The 16,151-nt window shown below is 39.7% G+C and overlaps 1 protein-coding gene across 1 annotated transcript in view; it reads right to left on the bottom strand.

Annotated features, from left to right (window-relative positions):
- Positions 1 to 16,151, bottom strand: part of LOC150077580 (inactive phospholipase C-like protein 1) — a 649,255-nt gene that overhangs the window by 426,783 nt on the left and 206,321 nt on the right. Inside the window, exon 9 of the mRNA XM_090386715.1 lies at positions 15,837 to 15,954. Within this exon, the coding sequence (XP_090242841.1) occupies positions 15,837 to 15,954 (118 nt within the window). The remainder of the gene's footprint in view (positions 1 to 15,836; positions 15,955 to 16,151) is intronic.

The following is a 16,151-nucleotide window of genomic DNA, read 5'->3' as shown; positions in this document are numbered from 1 at the left end:
ACTACAATGATCACCATCAAGATGCTTCCAATGCATGGCACATGAGCGGGAAGCTCTTCCCCGAGACTGAAGGATTCGTTCTCGCCATCCAAGACCAAGTAATCAACACCAGAAACTATAGAAAATACATAGCCAAGGAGCTCGCAGCATCTGATGACATGTCGACAATGCCACCTGGCCTCAGAAACAATCCAACACATCATCGCGGGAGCAAGGTGATCACCCAGGCTGACTACACTCATAGACACGACCAGTTAGCCAGGATAATAAATAAATAAATTTTCTGTTTTATACTCCGGGACGACCAAACGGTCAGAGGGGTTCGCATGATAGATTAAATACAAGAAACAGTACCGTATTCAGTAGTCACGGGCTTGAACCCCGGTCACTCAAGGCACGTGTACTTAGGCACCCGCGCGCCTGACCACTAGGCTACAGCAGCCCACAAAAATCTAGCAAGGAAATACCAGTTATCAAAGAAAGTGTACCGTACTACAAGTACAAACCCCAGGCAGTACTAGAGACCCCAACCCACAAGCTGTACTGGGACCGTGCCATAATAACGGATAAGACAATCCTGCACAACAGACCGGACACAACCCTTGTAGACAAGAAGGAAAAGGCTACCTATCTGATTGACATAGTGGTACCCAACACTGGCAACCTGCAGAAAACCCATGGGGAAAAAATCCGGAAGTACATGAACCTAAGACAGAGAGCAAAGAGATGTGGCATATGCAACAAGTTACAACCATCCCGATCATTGTGTCAACCACCGATATGGTGCCAAAGGCCCTACATAACAGCCTAGCAAGTCTCCCAGCGAACACTTACAAGGAACTCCAGAAAGTCACAATTCTGAACACCTGCAGAATAGTCAGAGCGTTCCTCAACCATCAGTAACACCAGATACAACAACCACCCTGTGTACTTGGAAGCAATACCCATCACGAGGTGGAACCCCCAATCAGGGTTTGATTTGATTTAAGAATTCTTGGTGTAAGAGCTACTGCGGTTAAAATGCGCCTGTAAGATTTTATATAATGGTTTTGTTCTAATTCGTATATTGCTGTTAATAATTTCCAAGAGTAACAGAGAATGACTATAGCTTGATTTAGAGATAATATTTGGTTTTATATTTGATTATAGTAATTTATTTTCTTGAGGAACTGAAAAACGTGCTATATTTTTTCTATCTTCCAGTATAGATTTTAGAGTGAGGGAGTGATGTTTGTTTAGCTCTCTGAAGGCGTTTTGGCGCTCAACTGCAAAAGCTGGACAAGTAATCAGTACATGTTCTACTGTTTGTTGTGTGTGACAGATAGGGCATAGGGGGGATCCTCTCCTCGCAAAAGATAAGAGTGACTGAAATGAGTGTGTCCTATCCTTAACCTAGCAAGTATCACTTCATCGCATCTATTTTTCTGAATGCTGGATTTCCATGGTTGAAGTAATCTTTTAATCTGATGCAATTTGTTAGTGGTAAGCAAAAGGCTCAAGCTAATGGAAGTGCTGTGGCTCAGAGCAGAACTGAGGGGGGCAGTTGTCCTCTGACTCACAGCCTTATAAAATGCACTGTTTGCTTGATGTTTGCAGAGCAATCGGGTACGGGACATGATACTGCCAAGGGGGATGTCTTTGTGGGTGCGCGATGCAAGGAGTGTATCGATATCAAGCAACAACTCGGCGTTCTTGTGGGCCTATATGAGAGCTTGAAGGACAGGGTGGATGCCCTCGAAGAAACTAAATTGAGGGGCCCATCAAGCTCTCAGCTGCCCACATCAACGCCAGAGCTTGCACTTGGGCATCGCGTGATACAGAGGCAACCCCCAAGGCAGAATGCGCTGGTCCCGAAGGAACTAGTAGTTGTTGGTGACTCTATTGTCAGGGAAACGGGGAACATGCTTTGTAAAAAAGATAGGTGGAACAGGACCAGGGTATGTCTGCCAGGGGCAAAGGTTGATGACGTTGTAGAGCGAATATCATCTTTTAAGGGCACAAAAGGTGATATAGTTGTACACGTTGGCACTAATAATATTAAGAGTAGGAGACCGGCAGAATTACTTAACAAGTACAGGTCACTGTTGAACAAAAGCCGAGAATTAGGGTTAAATTTGAAAGTGTCTGCAATTCTGCCCAGACACGATAGGAGGGAGTATATGATGAGAGCCTTGTCCATCAATTCGGCCCTGGAAAGATTGTGCAAGGCTCAAGGGGTAGAATTTTTTTCAGCCTGGACTGTACTTCTTAACAGGACAGTACTTCTTAACTTCTTAACTGTACTTCTTAATTGCAGTTCTGCATAAGGAATGCAGAACTGCAATTTGGGGAGTACAACGTCTACAGAAAGGATAGACAGGATAGGAAGGGGGGAGGGGTTATGCTATTAGTTAAGAAACACATAAAAACCAAGGAAGTGAAGCCAGTTGACATCACCGGACAGTGCAGTGTTGAGTCAGTTTGGTGTGACATAAGCATTGGGAGATCAAAATTGAGAGTAGGAGTGTGCTATAGGCCTAATGACTCTGATGAGTATAATAAGGAACTGTACAAGGAAATAGAGTGGGCCAGTAAATCAGAGAGTCTTATAATGGGAGATTTTAATTTCCCAGATATTGACTGGAATTTGGGGGCTGGTTACTCACACACTAGCAGGGCTTTTGTGGATTTATTGGATGATTGTTTTCTACATCAGCATGTTCGGGAGGCAACTAGAGGGAGTAATACTCTTGATTTGATTATCAGCAGTGATTCTTCATGCATTAAGAATCTGCAGATAAACGAACCACTAGGTGGCAGTGATCACAGTGTGCTGAAGTGGGATTTACTCAAAGAGGTAACTACAATCAGGAGTAAAGGGAAGGGTTTTAGGCGACTACGGTGGTCAGAGACAGTATATAAATTCTATACGGTGGGACCAACTGATGTTACCAACAGCAAATTCAAAATGGGAAGAATTCAAAGAATTTATCTTGGAAGCTACTAGGCTTTACATACCAACTAAGAAATATTGTTCAAGGTTTAGGCCAAAATGGATGTCAGATGAACTAATGAGGCATATGGCAGAGAAGAAAAATGCATGGGATACTTACAAATTAACACATGACACAGAAGCCTATGATAGATACAAGTTGATATGCAACCAAGTTACAAAGGAGGTTAGGCAGGCAAAGGCAGATTACGAGAAATCCTTGGCAAGGGATGCAAAGAAAAACAGCAAAGAGTTCTTTACTTATGTTAACTCTAGAAGGAAGGGAATGAATCAGATTGGTCCACTTGATATTGATGGGTCAACTGTTGATGATCCTGCTCAGGTAGCTAACAAACTAAATGAATATTTTGCATCGACATTCACACATGAGGAGTTATTCAGCAAGGGGAATGCCAGAGGTGTATTCAACTCTAGCAGTAAGCTACAGAATCTTGAAATAACTGGGAGTAAAGTGGAGGAGAAACTGTTGAACATAAACACAAGAAAGGCACCCGGGGTGGATGGGATCTATCCAGTTATATTAAAGGAGGCAGCAAAGGAAGTAAGCAAACCCTTAGCCATAATTATGAGAGCTTCCTTGGACTCAGGGGAGGTACCCATAGACTGGAAATGTGCAAATGTGACCCCAATATACAAAGGAGGATCAAAGGCTGACACAAGTAATTATAGACCTGTGAGCTTAACTTCTGTTCCAGGAAAATTAATGGAGGCACTGGTTAAAGAAGCACTGCAGGATCATTTAGACAAGACTTCAGTTATAGCTCAGACACAGCATAGTTTTGTTAAGGGGAAGTCTTGCCTGACCAACTTGATTGGATATTATGATGCAGTCACAAAAGAACTGGATGCAGGGAATAGCTTTGATATTATATACTTGGATCTTAGAAAGGCTTTTGATACTGTTGCACATGGAAGACTGCTACACAAATTGGAGCAGTGTGACATTGGAGGCAAATTGCTGCTATGGATAAAGGAGTGGTTGAGGGGGAGAAGACAGAGAGTGGTAATCAATGGACACTGCTCATCGTGGACTAATGTTATTAGTGGAGTCCCTCAGGGCTCAGTGTTGGGTCCATTATTGTTTTCTGTATTTATAAATGATATTGATGATGGTATATCAAGCTTAATGTCCAAGTTTGCAGATGATACAAAGGTTGGCAGGGTTGTCAAGGACACTACTGACACTATGCTGCTGCAACAGGATCTGGAAAGGTTGAGCAGATGGGCTGAGAGGTGGCAAATGAAGTTTAACATTGACAAATGTAAAGTACTACACATGGGAAACAGCAACCCCAGAGCAACGTATCAACTCTGTGGTACTACACTGACAGTGGTAGAGAATGAAAGGGACTTGGGGGTGGTTGTGCAGGCAGATATGAAGTTCTCTGAGCAGTGCAGACGGGCTGCAAGAGTAGCTCATGGAGTATTGTCAATGATATACAGGAATTTTTCCAGCAGGGATAAGGCGGTGATTATTCCATTGTATAAGGCAATGGTCAGGCCACACCTAGAGTACTGTATACAGGTTTGGAGGCCTCATTTCAAGAAGGATGTAGAGCTGCTGGAACGAGTACAGAGAAGGGCAACAAGATTAGTGAATGGAACAAAGGGGTGCTCTTACGAAGAAAGACTTAAGTTTTGCAAATTACAGTGTCTGGAGACTAGGCACCAGCGAGGTGATCTGATAGAGGTGCATAAAGCCTTGAATGGTTTAAGCATGCTCAATGCTGATGGGATTCTTCCTCTAGCTCAGAAAAATCACCTGAGAGGGCATAAATTCAAATTGAGGAAAGACAGATGTAGGATAGACGTGAGGAAATTTGCCTTTAGCCAGCGGGTGGTTGGTTGGTGGAACAGACTTCCATCCCTTGTGGTGGAGGTTGATAGCCTAAATAAGTTTAAGGCTCAGCTGGACAGGTATTTGGAACGAACAGAGGGGTGAAGTGGAAGTGGGTTTTTTTTTTTTTTTTTTTTGGCTGATGCTGAATAAGCTTGCTTTCTTGCATCAAATGCCTCTACTAATGCTAATGCTAATGCTAAAGTACTTGCCATTGCTGCTGCCAGTGATGTACCCCACTGTAATCAGGGAAAAATAATATAAGAGCAATAATAATAATAATAGATTAGTTAATATGTACTGTAGACGTCTATTTCAACTGACAATTTATATGTATACCATACATTGTTCTTCTCTGCCACAAATCTCATCAGTTTATCTGACATCCATTTAGGTCTCAGTCTTAAACAGTATCTCTTAGTTGTTAAAAAAGCTTAGTAGCTTTTATAATTACATTCCTTAATGCTTCCCATTTTGAATTGATGTTGATAAATTCATCACTTGGTCCCACTGTAGTCATATTTATAAAAGCCCTTTCCCTTGCCTTTGATAGTAATTACATCTTTGAATAAATCCCTCTTAAATACACTGTGATCAATGCAACCTAGTGGGTCTTTTATTTGTAGATTCTGAATGGTTGCTGCTGATTTTAATCAGATCAACAGTATTTCTTTCTCTCATTGCCTCTCTAAAGTGCAAGTGTAGAAAATAATCATTGAATAAATCTTTGTCTTTCCTACTGTGTAAGTTCCATTTAATATCTCAAATATTAAAATCCTCCATTATAAGACATTCTGATTTACTAGCCCACTCTATTTCTTTGTAAAGTTGTTTGTTGTACTTCTCTTGGTCATTAGGCCTATAACACTATCCTGCTGTCATTTTTGCTTTCCCAGTGCTTAGGTCACACCAAACTGACTCAACATTGCAGTGGCCACCCACATCAACTGGATGCGCTGCCTTAGATTTTGTTTCTTAACTAAGAGCATACCCCCCACCTATCCTGTCTGTCCACATTGTATTCCCCATATTTAAATTCTGCATCCTTTATATCTGAGTGATACCATGTTCTCCGATATTCCAACAATGTATGCATTTGATGTCTTGACCAGCACTTCAAATTCATCAAATTTATTTATTATGCTCCTAGCATTGGTGTACATGCACCTGTTCTTACTCTTAGTTACCCTAACACAGTCCATATATTTATTTGTTCAATGATGACTCCTAGCAGTCCTTGAAATCCCTAGCACCTTGCTTTCCAGTCTACTCTTCATTTCAACAGAAGCAGTGCAAGAGTCATTTTCACCTTTGCCTGTGGCTATTGTTAATCTATTAGTCTGTGTAACCCCCCCCCCCAAAGCTAGCAGTTTTTTGTTCCAACTAACACTGCCTCGACAGCATCAGAAAATATAACTGTATCCTGTAGCAGTAGTCTCTCCTGTTAACAAGCACACACTTATAAAAATTCTATCGCATAAGCCTTGCACAATCTCTTCAGGGCCGAAATGATTGACAAGGCTCTCATCATATACTCCTTCCTATCATGTCTGGGAAGAACTGCAGAACACTTTCAAATTTAACTGTAACTTGCAACTTTTTTTTCAACATAGCACTGTACTGGTTAAGTAAGTCTGTAGATCTCCAACTCTTTATATCTTTAGTGCAGTGTTCAACATTATCACCTTTTGTGCCCTCAAAAGATATCTGCTCCACAACGTCATCAACTTTTGCCCCTGGAAGACAACATCATCATCAGCCATTTTCAATCCACTGTAGGATAAAGGCCTCGCCAGCAACATTCCAGTTCCTTCTGTTTTGTGCAATGGCCAGGGCCGGATTTAAACTTGTTGTGGTCCTAAGCTGCAACATATGTTATGCCCTTCTCTCTTACAGTTTATCTTTGAAAAAATTAAAAAAGGATTTTTTTTTTTAAGATGGACCGAGGGCCCTTGTAATGTGAGGCCCTAAGCTGCAGCTTGTTTAGCTTATATGAAAATACGGCCCTGGCAATGGGCATCCACGTACTACTAACAGACTCATGAATTTCATGTCCATCTCCATTGCTGGCTTCTATGTTTTCTTTTTGCTCCTCTTGAGTACCATTCTGTTATTTTCTTAGTCTATCTGTCATCATGTCTTTGAGCTGTCCTGCCCAAGACCATTTCAGTTCTTTAGTTTTGATAAGAATGTCCTTTATTTGTGTTTGCTGCCTAATCCATTTGTTTCTCTTCTAATCTAAAGTCTGATTCCTAATATAATTCATTCCATTCTTCACTGTGTGGTTTTTAGCTTTTCTTCCATTCTTTTGGTGAATACCCAAGTTTCACTTCCATAAGTCATGGTGGTGAATATACATTGGTTAATTATTTTAATAAGTTCAGATAAATTGGGATATTTCTCCTCAGTGCAGGAGCAATATCCCCATAAATTCCAGCTATTTATCATTATTACAGCTAATGATGTCCCAGATAAGTATATAAATCCTCCTTTTCGATTACTGCTCCTTCAATGATTATATCCCTTTCTGTGGCATACTTGGTCATCATTACTTTTGTTTTAGCCATATTCACCTTTAGTTCAAAATCCTTACTAACACTGCATAACTGATTATGATTTTCCTCTAATTCTTTGGGATTGTAGCTTATGATCATAATGTCATCTGCAAATCGTAAATGGTTTAGCTACTCTCCATTCACATTGACTCCTTTCTGCAACCAGTCCAATCTTCTGAAAGCTTCTTCAAGGGCAGCAGTAAACAACTTCGGAGATATTTTGTCTCCTTGTTGAACTCCTGTCTAGATTTTAAATTTGCTACTGTCATTGTCTAGTCTAATAAAGGAGGTTGCATTCTCATAGATTTTCTTCAAAATTGTAATATATGTAGTATCTATGCTTTGTCTTTCCAGTGCCCGAAATATTGCCTTATGCTGTATGGAGTCAAATGCCTTTTCATAATCCACAAATGGCAGGCATAATGGTGTTTTATATTCATTTGCTTTCTCCATTAGCTGTGACATTAAGTGAAGGTGATCCATAGTTGAGAATCCTGTCCTAAAGCCATCTTGCTCTTTTGGTTGATTCTCGTCAAGTATTCTTTCTAATCTATTAGTGTGAACTAACCTGTGTGAACAACTTGTAGATGTAGGACAACAAACTAATTGGTCTATAATTTCCAATTTCTGTTTTATCTCCTTTCTTATGCAGAAAAATTATGATTGCATTATTTCACTCCTTAGGCATCATGCCTTTTCTAATGTATTTTGTGAAGAGTCTTGACAGTTTCTGTGTCATGTCTCTTTCTCTTAATTTTAAGGACTCTACAGTAACTTCATCTTCACCCGGGGCTTCCTGATTCTTCATTTTCTTCAATGCATGTTCTACCTCATCAGGAAGAATATGTTGGGTATGTCGTATGTGTTGCTACTTTGCAATCCATCTTCCCCACTACTTGTATCATTTCCTTGCTCCTTATATAATCTTTATAGTAGTCTTCTGCTACCTGAATTATGCCTTCTCTGCAATTTATAAGTACACCATCACTATTCTTCAGTTTCAGTATCATTTGTCTTTCTGTATTACTGCTCATGACTGCTGATTTAAGTCCTTTCAGGAGAAAGATATTGTTTAACCTTAATGTTTGTTCTACTTTTCTTGTGTTAAATCTTCTTATGTCCTCTGTGGGTCTCTTTCTAATGGCTTTGCATAACTCAGTATACTCAAATTTGTCCTTGTCAGTGTTTTTGCTCTTGATTTGTCGTCTTCGGTTCAACATGACAAGTGTTTCTTGACTAATTTTTTCTTCTTTGGATTTTTTTTAACCTATAAGTTTCTCGGGCTTTATTACTTTCAGAAAATTGTTGTATTCTTCGTTGATATCTTGGTCCTGAAAGGTTTTCAGAAGATCAATCTGATCTTAAGTTCCAGTACATACTGCTTTTCATACCCTGGTCCTATTCCACCTATCCTTTGTTCACCATATATTTCTTGTTTCCCTGACAACAGAGTCACCAACAACTAGCTCCTGTAGGACTAGTGCATTGTGCTCTGTGGGGATTGCCACTGTGTTGCCTGATAATCAAGTGTAAGCTCTGGAACTGATGTGGGCAGCTGAGAGCTCGATGGAGCCCCAAATTAAATCCTTGAAGGACATGCAGCCTGTTCTTCATGCTCTCATAAAGACCTATCCAGATATATTACGTGCTGCTCTTCGTGGACTAATGTTATCAGTAGAGTCCCACAGGGTTGGATCCTCTGTTATTTTATATATTTATCAATGATATTGATGAAGGTATATCAGGCTTAGTGTCGAAGTTTGCTGTTGTTATTTGGTTTTTAGGAGCATTAGCAACTAAGGCCATATTGCTCAGGGGATATGCAGTGGTCATTTCGTGACCTTTCCGCATCCTCCGTATTTGGTAGTCACGGGCTCGAACCCCGGTGTAATCAAGAAGCGTGTGCTACACACTACTGCTCCTGCCCATCTGGCTACTGAGGCGCCGTCGAAGTTTTCAGATGATACAAAGGTTGGCAGGGTTGTTAATGACAGTAATGACAGTGTGCTACTGCAACAGGATCTAGATAATTAGGGCAGATGGGCTAAGTGGCAACTGAAATTAAACCTTGACAAATGCAAAGTACTGCATATGGGTACAAGTAACCCCAGAGAAAAGTACCAACTGTATGGTACTACACTTAAGGTGGTACAAAATGAAAAAGACCTAGGAGTAATTGTGAGGTCAGATATGAAGTTTTCTGAGCAATGCAGACAGGCTGCCAGGGCAGGTCATGGGGTTTTGTCAATGATATATAGGAATTTTGCTAGCAGGGAAAAGGAGGTGATTGTCCCTCTGTATAAGGCAATGGTCAGGCCATGCACTGCGTACTGCGGATCTCTCGAGGCCTCATTTTAGGAATGATGTAGATTTGCTTGAGCATGTACAGAGAAGGGCAACAAGATTGGTGAGGGGAATGAAGGGATCCTCTTACCAAGAGAGGCTTAAGTTCCACAAATTGCAGTGGCTGGAGACTAGGCACCTGCTCGGTGATCTGATTGAGGTATATAAGGCCTTGAATGGGTTGAGCAAGCTGAATTCTGATGGGATCCTTCCACTTGTTCAGATTATGAACCTAAGGGGGCATAAATTCAAATTAAGAAAAGATAGATGTAGAATAGATGTGCGGAAATTTGCCTTTAGCCAGTGGGTGGTTAATTGCTGGAACAAACTTCCATCTGTCATTGTGGAAGTTGATAGGTTAAATAAATGCTTTCTTGCATCACATGAGAAGGGGCAACAAGACTGGTTGAATAACTATTTTTATAGTTATTCAACTACGGAGAGTATCAGTACTGAAGTGTTCTACAAGACATCATAGAGGTAATTCTTCCATTTCTATATAATATAATTATAACACACCACAAACAATATAATTCAATTGTGAGCAGCAAGTTCTCTCTGGTAGAGGCAGCAACGAAAACAGAGCATAAATATAAACTGAAAAGGAAGTAAGCATAAGCAGTTGAGACAAGAGCTACAACAGCAAAAATAAAAGAAATAAATGAAACCATAGAAATTAACACACTAAGGAAATTAACTAATAAAACACTAATAGAAAAAAAGTGAGCAAGTCAGGGAACAATTTAAAATACAACCTATTAATGGATATAAAAAAAATGGGAAAAACACATAAATAGGATGGACAACAACAGGTAGACAAAAATAGTAAAGAACTGAAGACCCATCAGCAAGCGAAGTTGAGAAACACCAAGAAGATACAAGAATGATACCTAACCCACAAAAGCAGCATATTTAATGGGAGGAGAAGAAAATTATAAGATTTTTTTTTTGACACAAAAGACATATAACAAGTTGTGACAAACATTCATTAGACTTTTTCTATAGAAAAACTCTATGAAAAGTATCACTGAATGTAAAATTTTGGAGCAATGTCCTCAAAAACTTTCCCTAAAAGAAACAGTTTCAAAATTTTCCATGGACACTATGTTTAAAACACATTAATTGAATATGTCTTTATTTGACAGCTGAACTTCCAAAAATTTGTCAATCCATTATTCACCACCACTTTTCCAGTACATTTCCCTTATAAAAACTGAATCTTAAAAATGCCACACATAGCTGCTGCTCGTTCAAGAGGAAGATTTCACCTCAGAAGTATACAAGGGGCAGTCAATAATTATATTTAACCTCATCTAGAACTATATGAGTTGGGGATTTGATATTGTGTGTGTGTGTATATACATAGAGTAAACCCCCACTATTCGCGGTATCTGTATTCGCGGTTTCGCGTATTCGTGGTCGCTGATTTAATATAAAATGAAACCTAAAAAAATGTGAATTTTAAAGCATCGTGAACATTTTCCACCATAAAAAAACGTGGGTGTGGCTAAAATTATCTTTCCCGGTCAAAACAGCACTCAGTGGGTGGGTGGTGAGGGGGGCAAAATCACGAGCATGGATGTTTCTTGCTAATCCTTGTTCATTATGTGTGTGTTATGTGCTTGTCATGGAAGGTTAAGTCTTTTGCTTAACTTAGCTTAATTTATATGCTTATAAATTGAATAAATTTATCAATTTATAAATTGATATGCTTACAAAAGTGATAAATCTACTGTTTTGCAGTGTAAAACAGACTTTTTGGAGTGTGTTAACGGAAGAAAGTGACTTTATTGTGGACAAGTTCTTTCTAACCCGTACAAAAATATGGCTACGAATAACAAGGGAAATGTGAAAAGATCAAAGAAGGCGATGACATTAGCGAATAAAACTGAGTTATTAGACAAAATTTCTAATGGTGAAAGTGTCTCCTCAGTGGCAAAACATTATAAAATCAATGAGTCAACGGTACAATCAATCAAAAAATCAGAAGAAAAAAATCTGCCGTAGTGTCCAAGAAAACGCGCTAATTGCTTCAAAAATTTGCTCTGTAACTTGTGATATTAAATTAGAAAAAATTGAAAAAGCTTTAAATCTGTGGATAGAAGACCGAACTCAAAATAAAATTCTGTTAAGTTCACTCATCATTCGTGAAAATGCAAAACACCTTTATCAACACTTTAGCGAAACTGGTGATAGCACTAGCAGGATAAGTTTTTTTAGCTAGCAAAGACGCTGGTTTGAAAGATTTGTTTGAAATTTCTAATAAAAATTACATTTAATATTAAATTGTTTCTTATTTTCATTTCAATGACATATGTTTGCATTTCACTATGTACTGTCTATGTACATAGTCATATTATGAAGGTACATATAATACATACATAGACAAAATTTTAGACTAGTTTTTCTTATATATTTCATACTTTGGAATGGAACCCCTTTATTACTATGGGAGGCATAACTCAGTATTTGCGTTTTCGGTATTCGCGGCATTTCTCAGGAACGTAAAACCCCCGCAAATAGTGGGGGTTTACTGTAATGCCAATTATATAATAATTTAGCGGTACCCGCCCCCTTGTAAGGTACCAGTTCCTAGAGATGTGAAATATCACCAAAAAGGGACTAAAGCAAACTACTAAAAGAAAAATCATTGCCGAATTCCCATGACCTGCCATGGCAGCCTGTCTGCATTGCTCAGAAAACTTCATTTCTGGCTGCACAATTACTCCCAGGTCTTTTTCATTTTCTACCACCTTAAGTGCAGTACCACACAGTTGGTACGTTTCTCTGGGGTTACTTCTACCATTATGCAGTACTTTGCATTTGTCAAGGTTAAACTTCAGTTGCCACTTCTCAGCCCGCCTGCCCAAATTTTCTAGATCCTGTTGCAGTAGCACACTGCCTTTACTGTCATTATCAACCCTGCCAACCTTTGTACCGTCTGAAAACTTCAACACTAAGACTGATATACCTTCATCAATATCATTAATAAATATACAAAACAACAGTGGACCCAACACCAAACCAGGCGGCTCCGTAGCCAGGTGGGAAGGAGCAGCAGTGCGTCGCACACGCTTCTTGATTAGACCGGGGTTCGAGCCCGTCACAACCAAATACGGAGGATGCGGAAAGGTCAGGGAATGACCACCGCATACCCCGGAGCAATATGGCCTTAGTTGCTAATGCTCCTAAAAACCAAATAACATAACATAACATAACACCAAACCCTGTGAGACTCCACTAATAACATTAGTCCACGAAGAGCAGCACCCATTGATTACCAACCTCTGTCTTCTCTCACTCAACCATCCTTTTATCCATTGTAGCAATTTACCCTTAATACCATTCTGCTCCAATAAAAATTACAGTAGTCTTCCATGCGCAACAGTGTCAAAAGCTTTCCTGAAATCCAAGTATATGATATCAAAATTATTTTTTGCATCCAGTTCCTTTGTAACCACATCCAAATGACCAATCAAATTTGTCAGACAAGACTTTCCCTTAACAAACCCATGCTGTGTCTGAATTGTTCCAGTGGAGAAGTACAAAGGGTACTAGGAAAGTTTTGCAATATGACGCAACAATGAATCACAGGAAGCTGCTTGTTGCTGCATGTTGAGACATGTTCATACGTGCATAGTAGCCGCCGCGCCAAGTCGATGGGCTCAGTTATTCATTAGCAGTGAGAGTGTAAAGTGCTTGCGATGGCATCGTGGTCACGAAATGAGATAAGGACAGTTTTGCGGTATAATTTCGTGCATGGTTTAACCATAGACCAGTGCTTAGAAGAAATGACTCTTGCACTAGATGATGATTGTCCACATCGTACAACGATATTCAGGTGGTATAGAGAATTCCAAAGGGGAAATTTCACTCTGGAGGATTCTGAGAGGCCGGGAAGGCCACGAACCGGGTTACCGAGGAAAACGTTACTGCTGTGAGGAAAATGCTTGACGAAAACAGGCGAGTGACCTACCAACAGATAGAGGATACTTTGGGCCTAAATGCACCAGCAATTCGTTCGATTCTGCAAGATCATTTGCACGTGAAGAAACTTTGTTCTCTCTGGGTGCCGCATCAACTGACTGAAGAGCAGATGACACGACGTGTGACTTGGTGCCGGGAGATGTTAAAAAAGTTTGATAAGGGACAATCTCGGTATGTGAACAACATCGTGACAGGTGACGAGACTTGGCTGTACTATTACGATCTGCCGACCAAGGCTCAAAACAAAGTTTGGGTCTTTGATAATGACGACACACCCGTAATTGTCAGAAAATCCCGATCTGTAAAGAAGAAAATGATAGCTGTATTTTTCAAATCGAGTGGAATTGTGGAACGTGTCGTTTTGGACACGCAGAAGACAGTCACAGCTAAGTGGTATACTGAACAATGCCTGCCTAAAGTCATTGGATCTATGAAGAACCTGCGGCCAAAGTCAAGAATGGATACCTGGTACCTCCATCACGATAATGCTGCAGCTCACCGCGCCAAAGCCTGCACCGAATATTTGATGCAGGACTGAAACTTCTCGAGCACCCTCCCTACAGTCCAGACCTTGCTCCCTGCGACTTTGCACTGTTCCCGCATGTGAAAATGAAGCTAAAAGGGAGGCGGTTTTCCAGTGATGAGGACCTTCTACGGGCTTGGGACAACGAGTGTGCTTTACTCACTAGTGAAACTTGGCAGAACTGGTTTAAAGATTGGTTTCGGAGGATGGAGAGGTGTATTGAATGTAGAGGAAATTACTTTGAAAAAATTAAATAAACAAAGCTGTATTGCAAAACTTTCCTAGTACCCTTTGTATATTGCTATTTATTTAAATATATATCTTCCCCCCCCCCTCCTTAGCATTAGCATTAGTACAGACATACAATGCAAGAAAGCAAGCTTATGCAGCATCAGTCAAAAAAAAAACCTCCCATTTCACCACTCAATTCATTCCAAATGCGTGTCCAGCTTAGCCTTAAATTTATTTAGGCTATCAACTTCCACAACAAAAGTTGGAAGTCTCTTCCATCAATCAACTACCCGCTGGCTAAAAGAAGATTTCTGCACAACTATTCTACAACTGTCTTTCCTCAATTTGAATCAATGTCCCCTCAAGTTCTTAATCTGAGCAAGAGAAAGAATCCCATCAGCATTCAGCTTGCTCATCCCATTCAAGGCCTTATACACCTCAATCAGATCACCTCGCTGCAGATGCCTACTCTCCAGGCAATGCAATTTACAGAACTTAAGCCTTTCTTGGTAAGAACACCCCTTTCGTCCCATCACCAATTTTTTTGCCCTTCTTTGTACTCGTTCTAGCAACTCTACATCCTTCCTAAAATGAGGCCTCCAGACCTGTACACAGTACTCAAAGTGTGGCCTGACCATTTCCTTGTACAATGGGATAATCACCTACCTGCCCCTGCTAGCAAAATTCCTATATATCATTGACAAGGCTCCATGACCTGCCCTGGCAGTCCTGCACTGCTCAGCAAACTTCATATTTGACTGCACAATTACCCCAAGGTCTTTTTCACTTCCCTGAGTGTAGTACCACACTCAGTGAAGACACTCAGTGAAGTAGTACCACACTCAGTGGTACTACACTCAGTGAAGACAACATTTTGTTTCATCCGCAAACTTGAACATTAAACCTGATATAATATCATTGAAAAATATACAAAACAGCAATGGGCCCAACATAGAACCCTGAGCAACTCCACTAATAACTTAGTCTTAGCACAGTTTGAAATCTCATCAGTGGGGAAAGTGAATACCATGAGTGAATGACACAATGACGAGATAAACCATACTTATATATTTGCGGCTGTGGGCAGGTCCATTTGATTCTTCAGCTAAAACTTTCTCATTATAGTAATCCTTTTAGACATTATTCCCAGTCATAAGATTTGAAGATAAAAATGAGATACCAGGAGAAAGCTAAGGCCATGTTGCACTGAGTTCTGTACGGTGAAATTTTTTAAAAAATATATGCTAATTTCTAACCTATATTTGAAGTACAGCAACAAACTAAGATATATTAACTTAAAAGTTTCATGTGTTCAAATTTTAAACATGTTAAACTTTATTAAATAAAATGATGTAAGCAGAACCTTACGTATTATGGGAAGATGAAATAAAGTAATGGGATAGTGGTAGAGACATATCTTGGCATATGATTCTATGCATAGGGTGAAGCACATCACATTCCTCTGATAACAAAAACAGGGTAAATCCTAAAAAAAATAGAAAAGAAAAGAAAAAAGAGATTTGCAATTTCTGTTTTCAAAAATTTTATAAAAATATAATGAATTCCATTGTATTTAAAAATGAGAATAAATAAATTATACTCATTTATATATTCATGTGCACATGCGGGCAAAAAGTCATAGCTGTTTGAGAGTTTAAAACTGAAACAGAATTTTATATTTGA

This window comes from Mastigoproctus giganteus, chromosome 12 (genome assembly GCF_048544385.1).
Source record: "Mastigoproctus giganteus isolate SK-2022 chromosome 12, ASM4854438v1, whole genome shotgun sequence".
NCBI classification, from domain to species: Eukaryota; Metazoa; Arthropoda; class Arachnida; order Uropygi; family Thelyphonidae; genus Mastigoproctus; species Mastigoproctus giganteus.
Note: the sequence above shows the minus strand (reverse complement) of the source record. Positions and strands in the feature narration are given on the sequence as shown.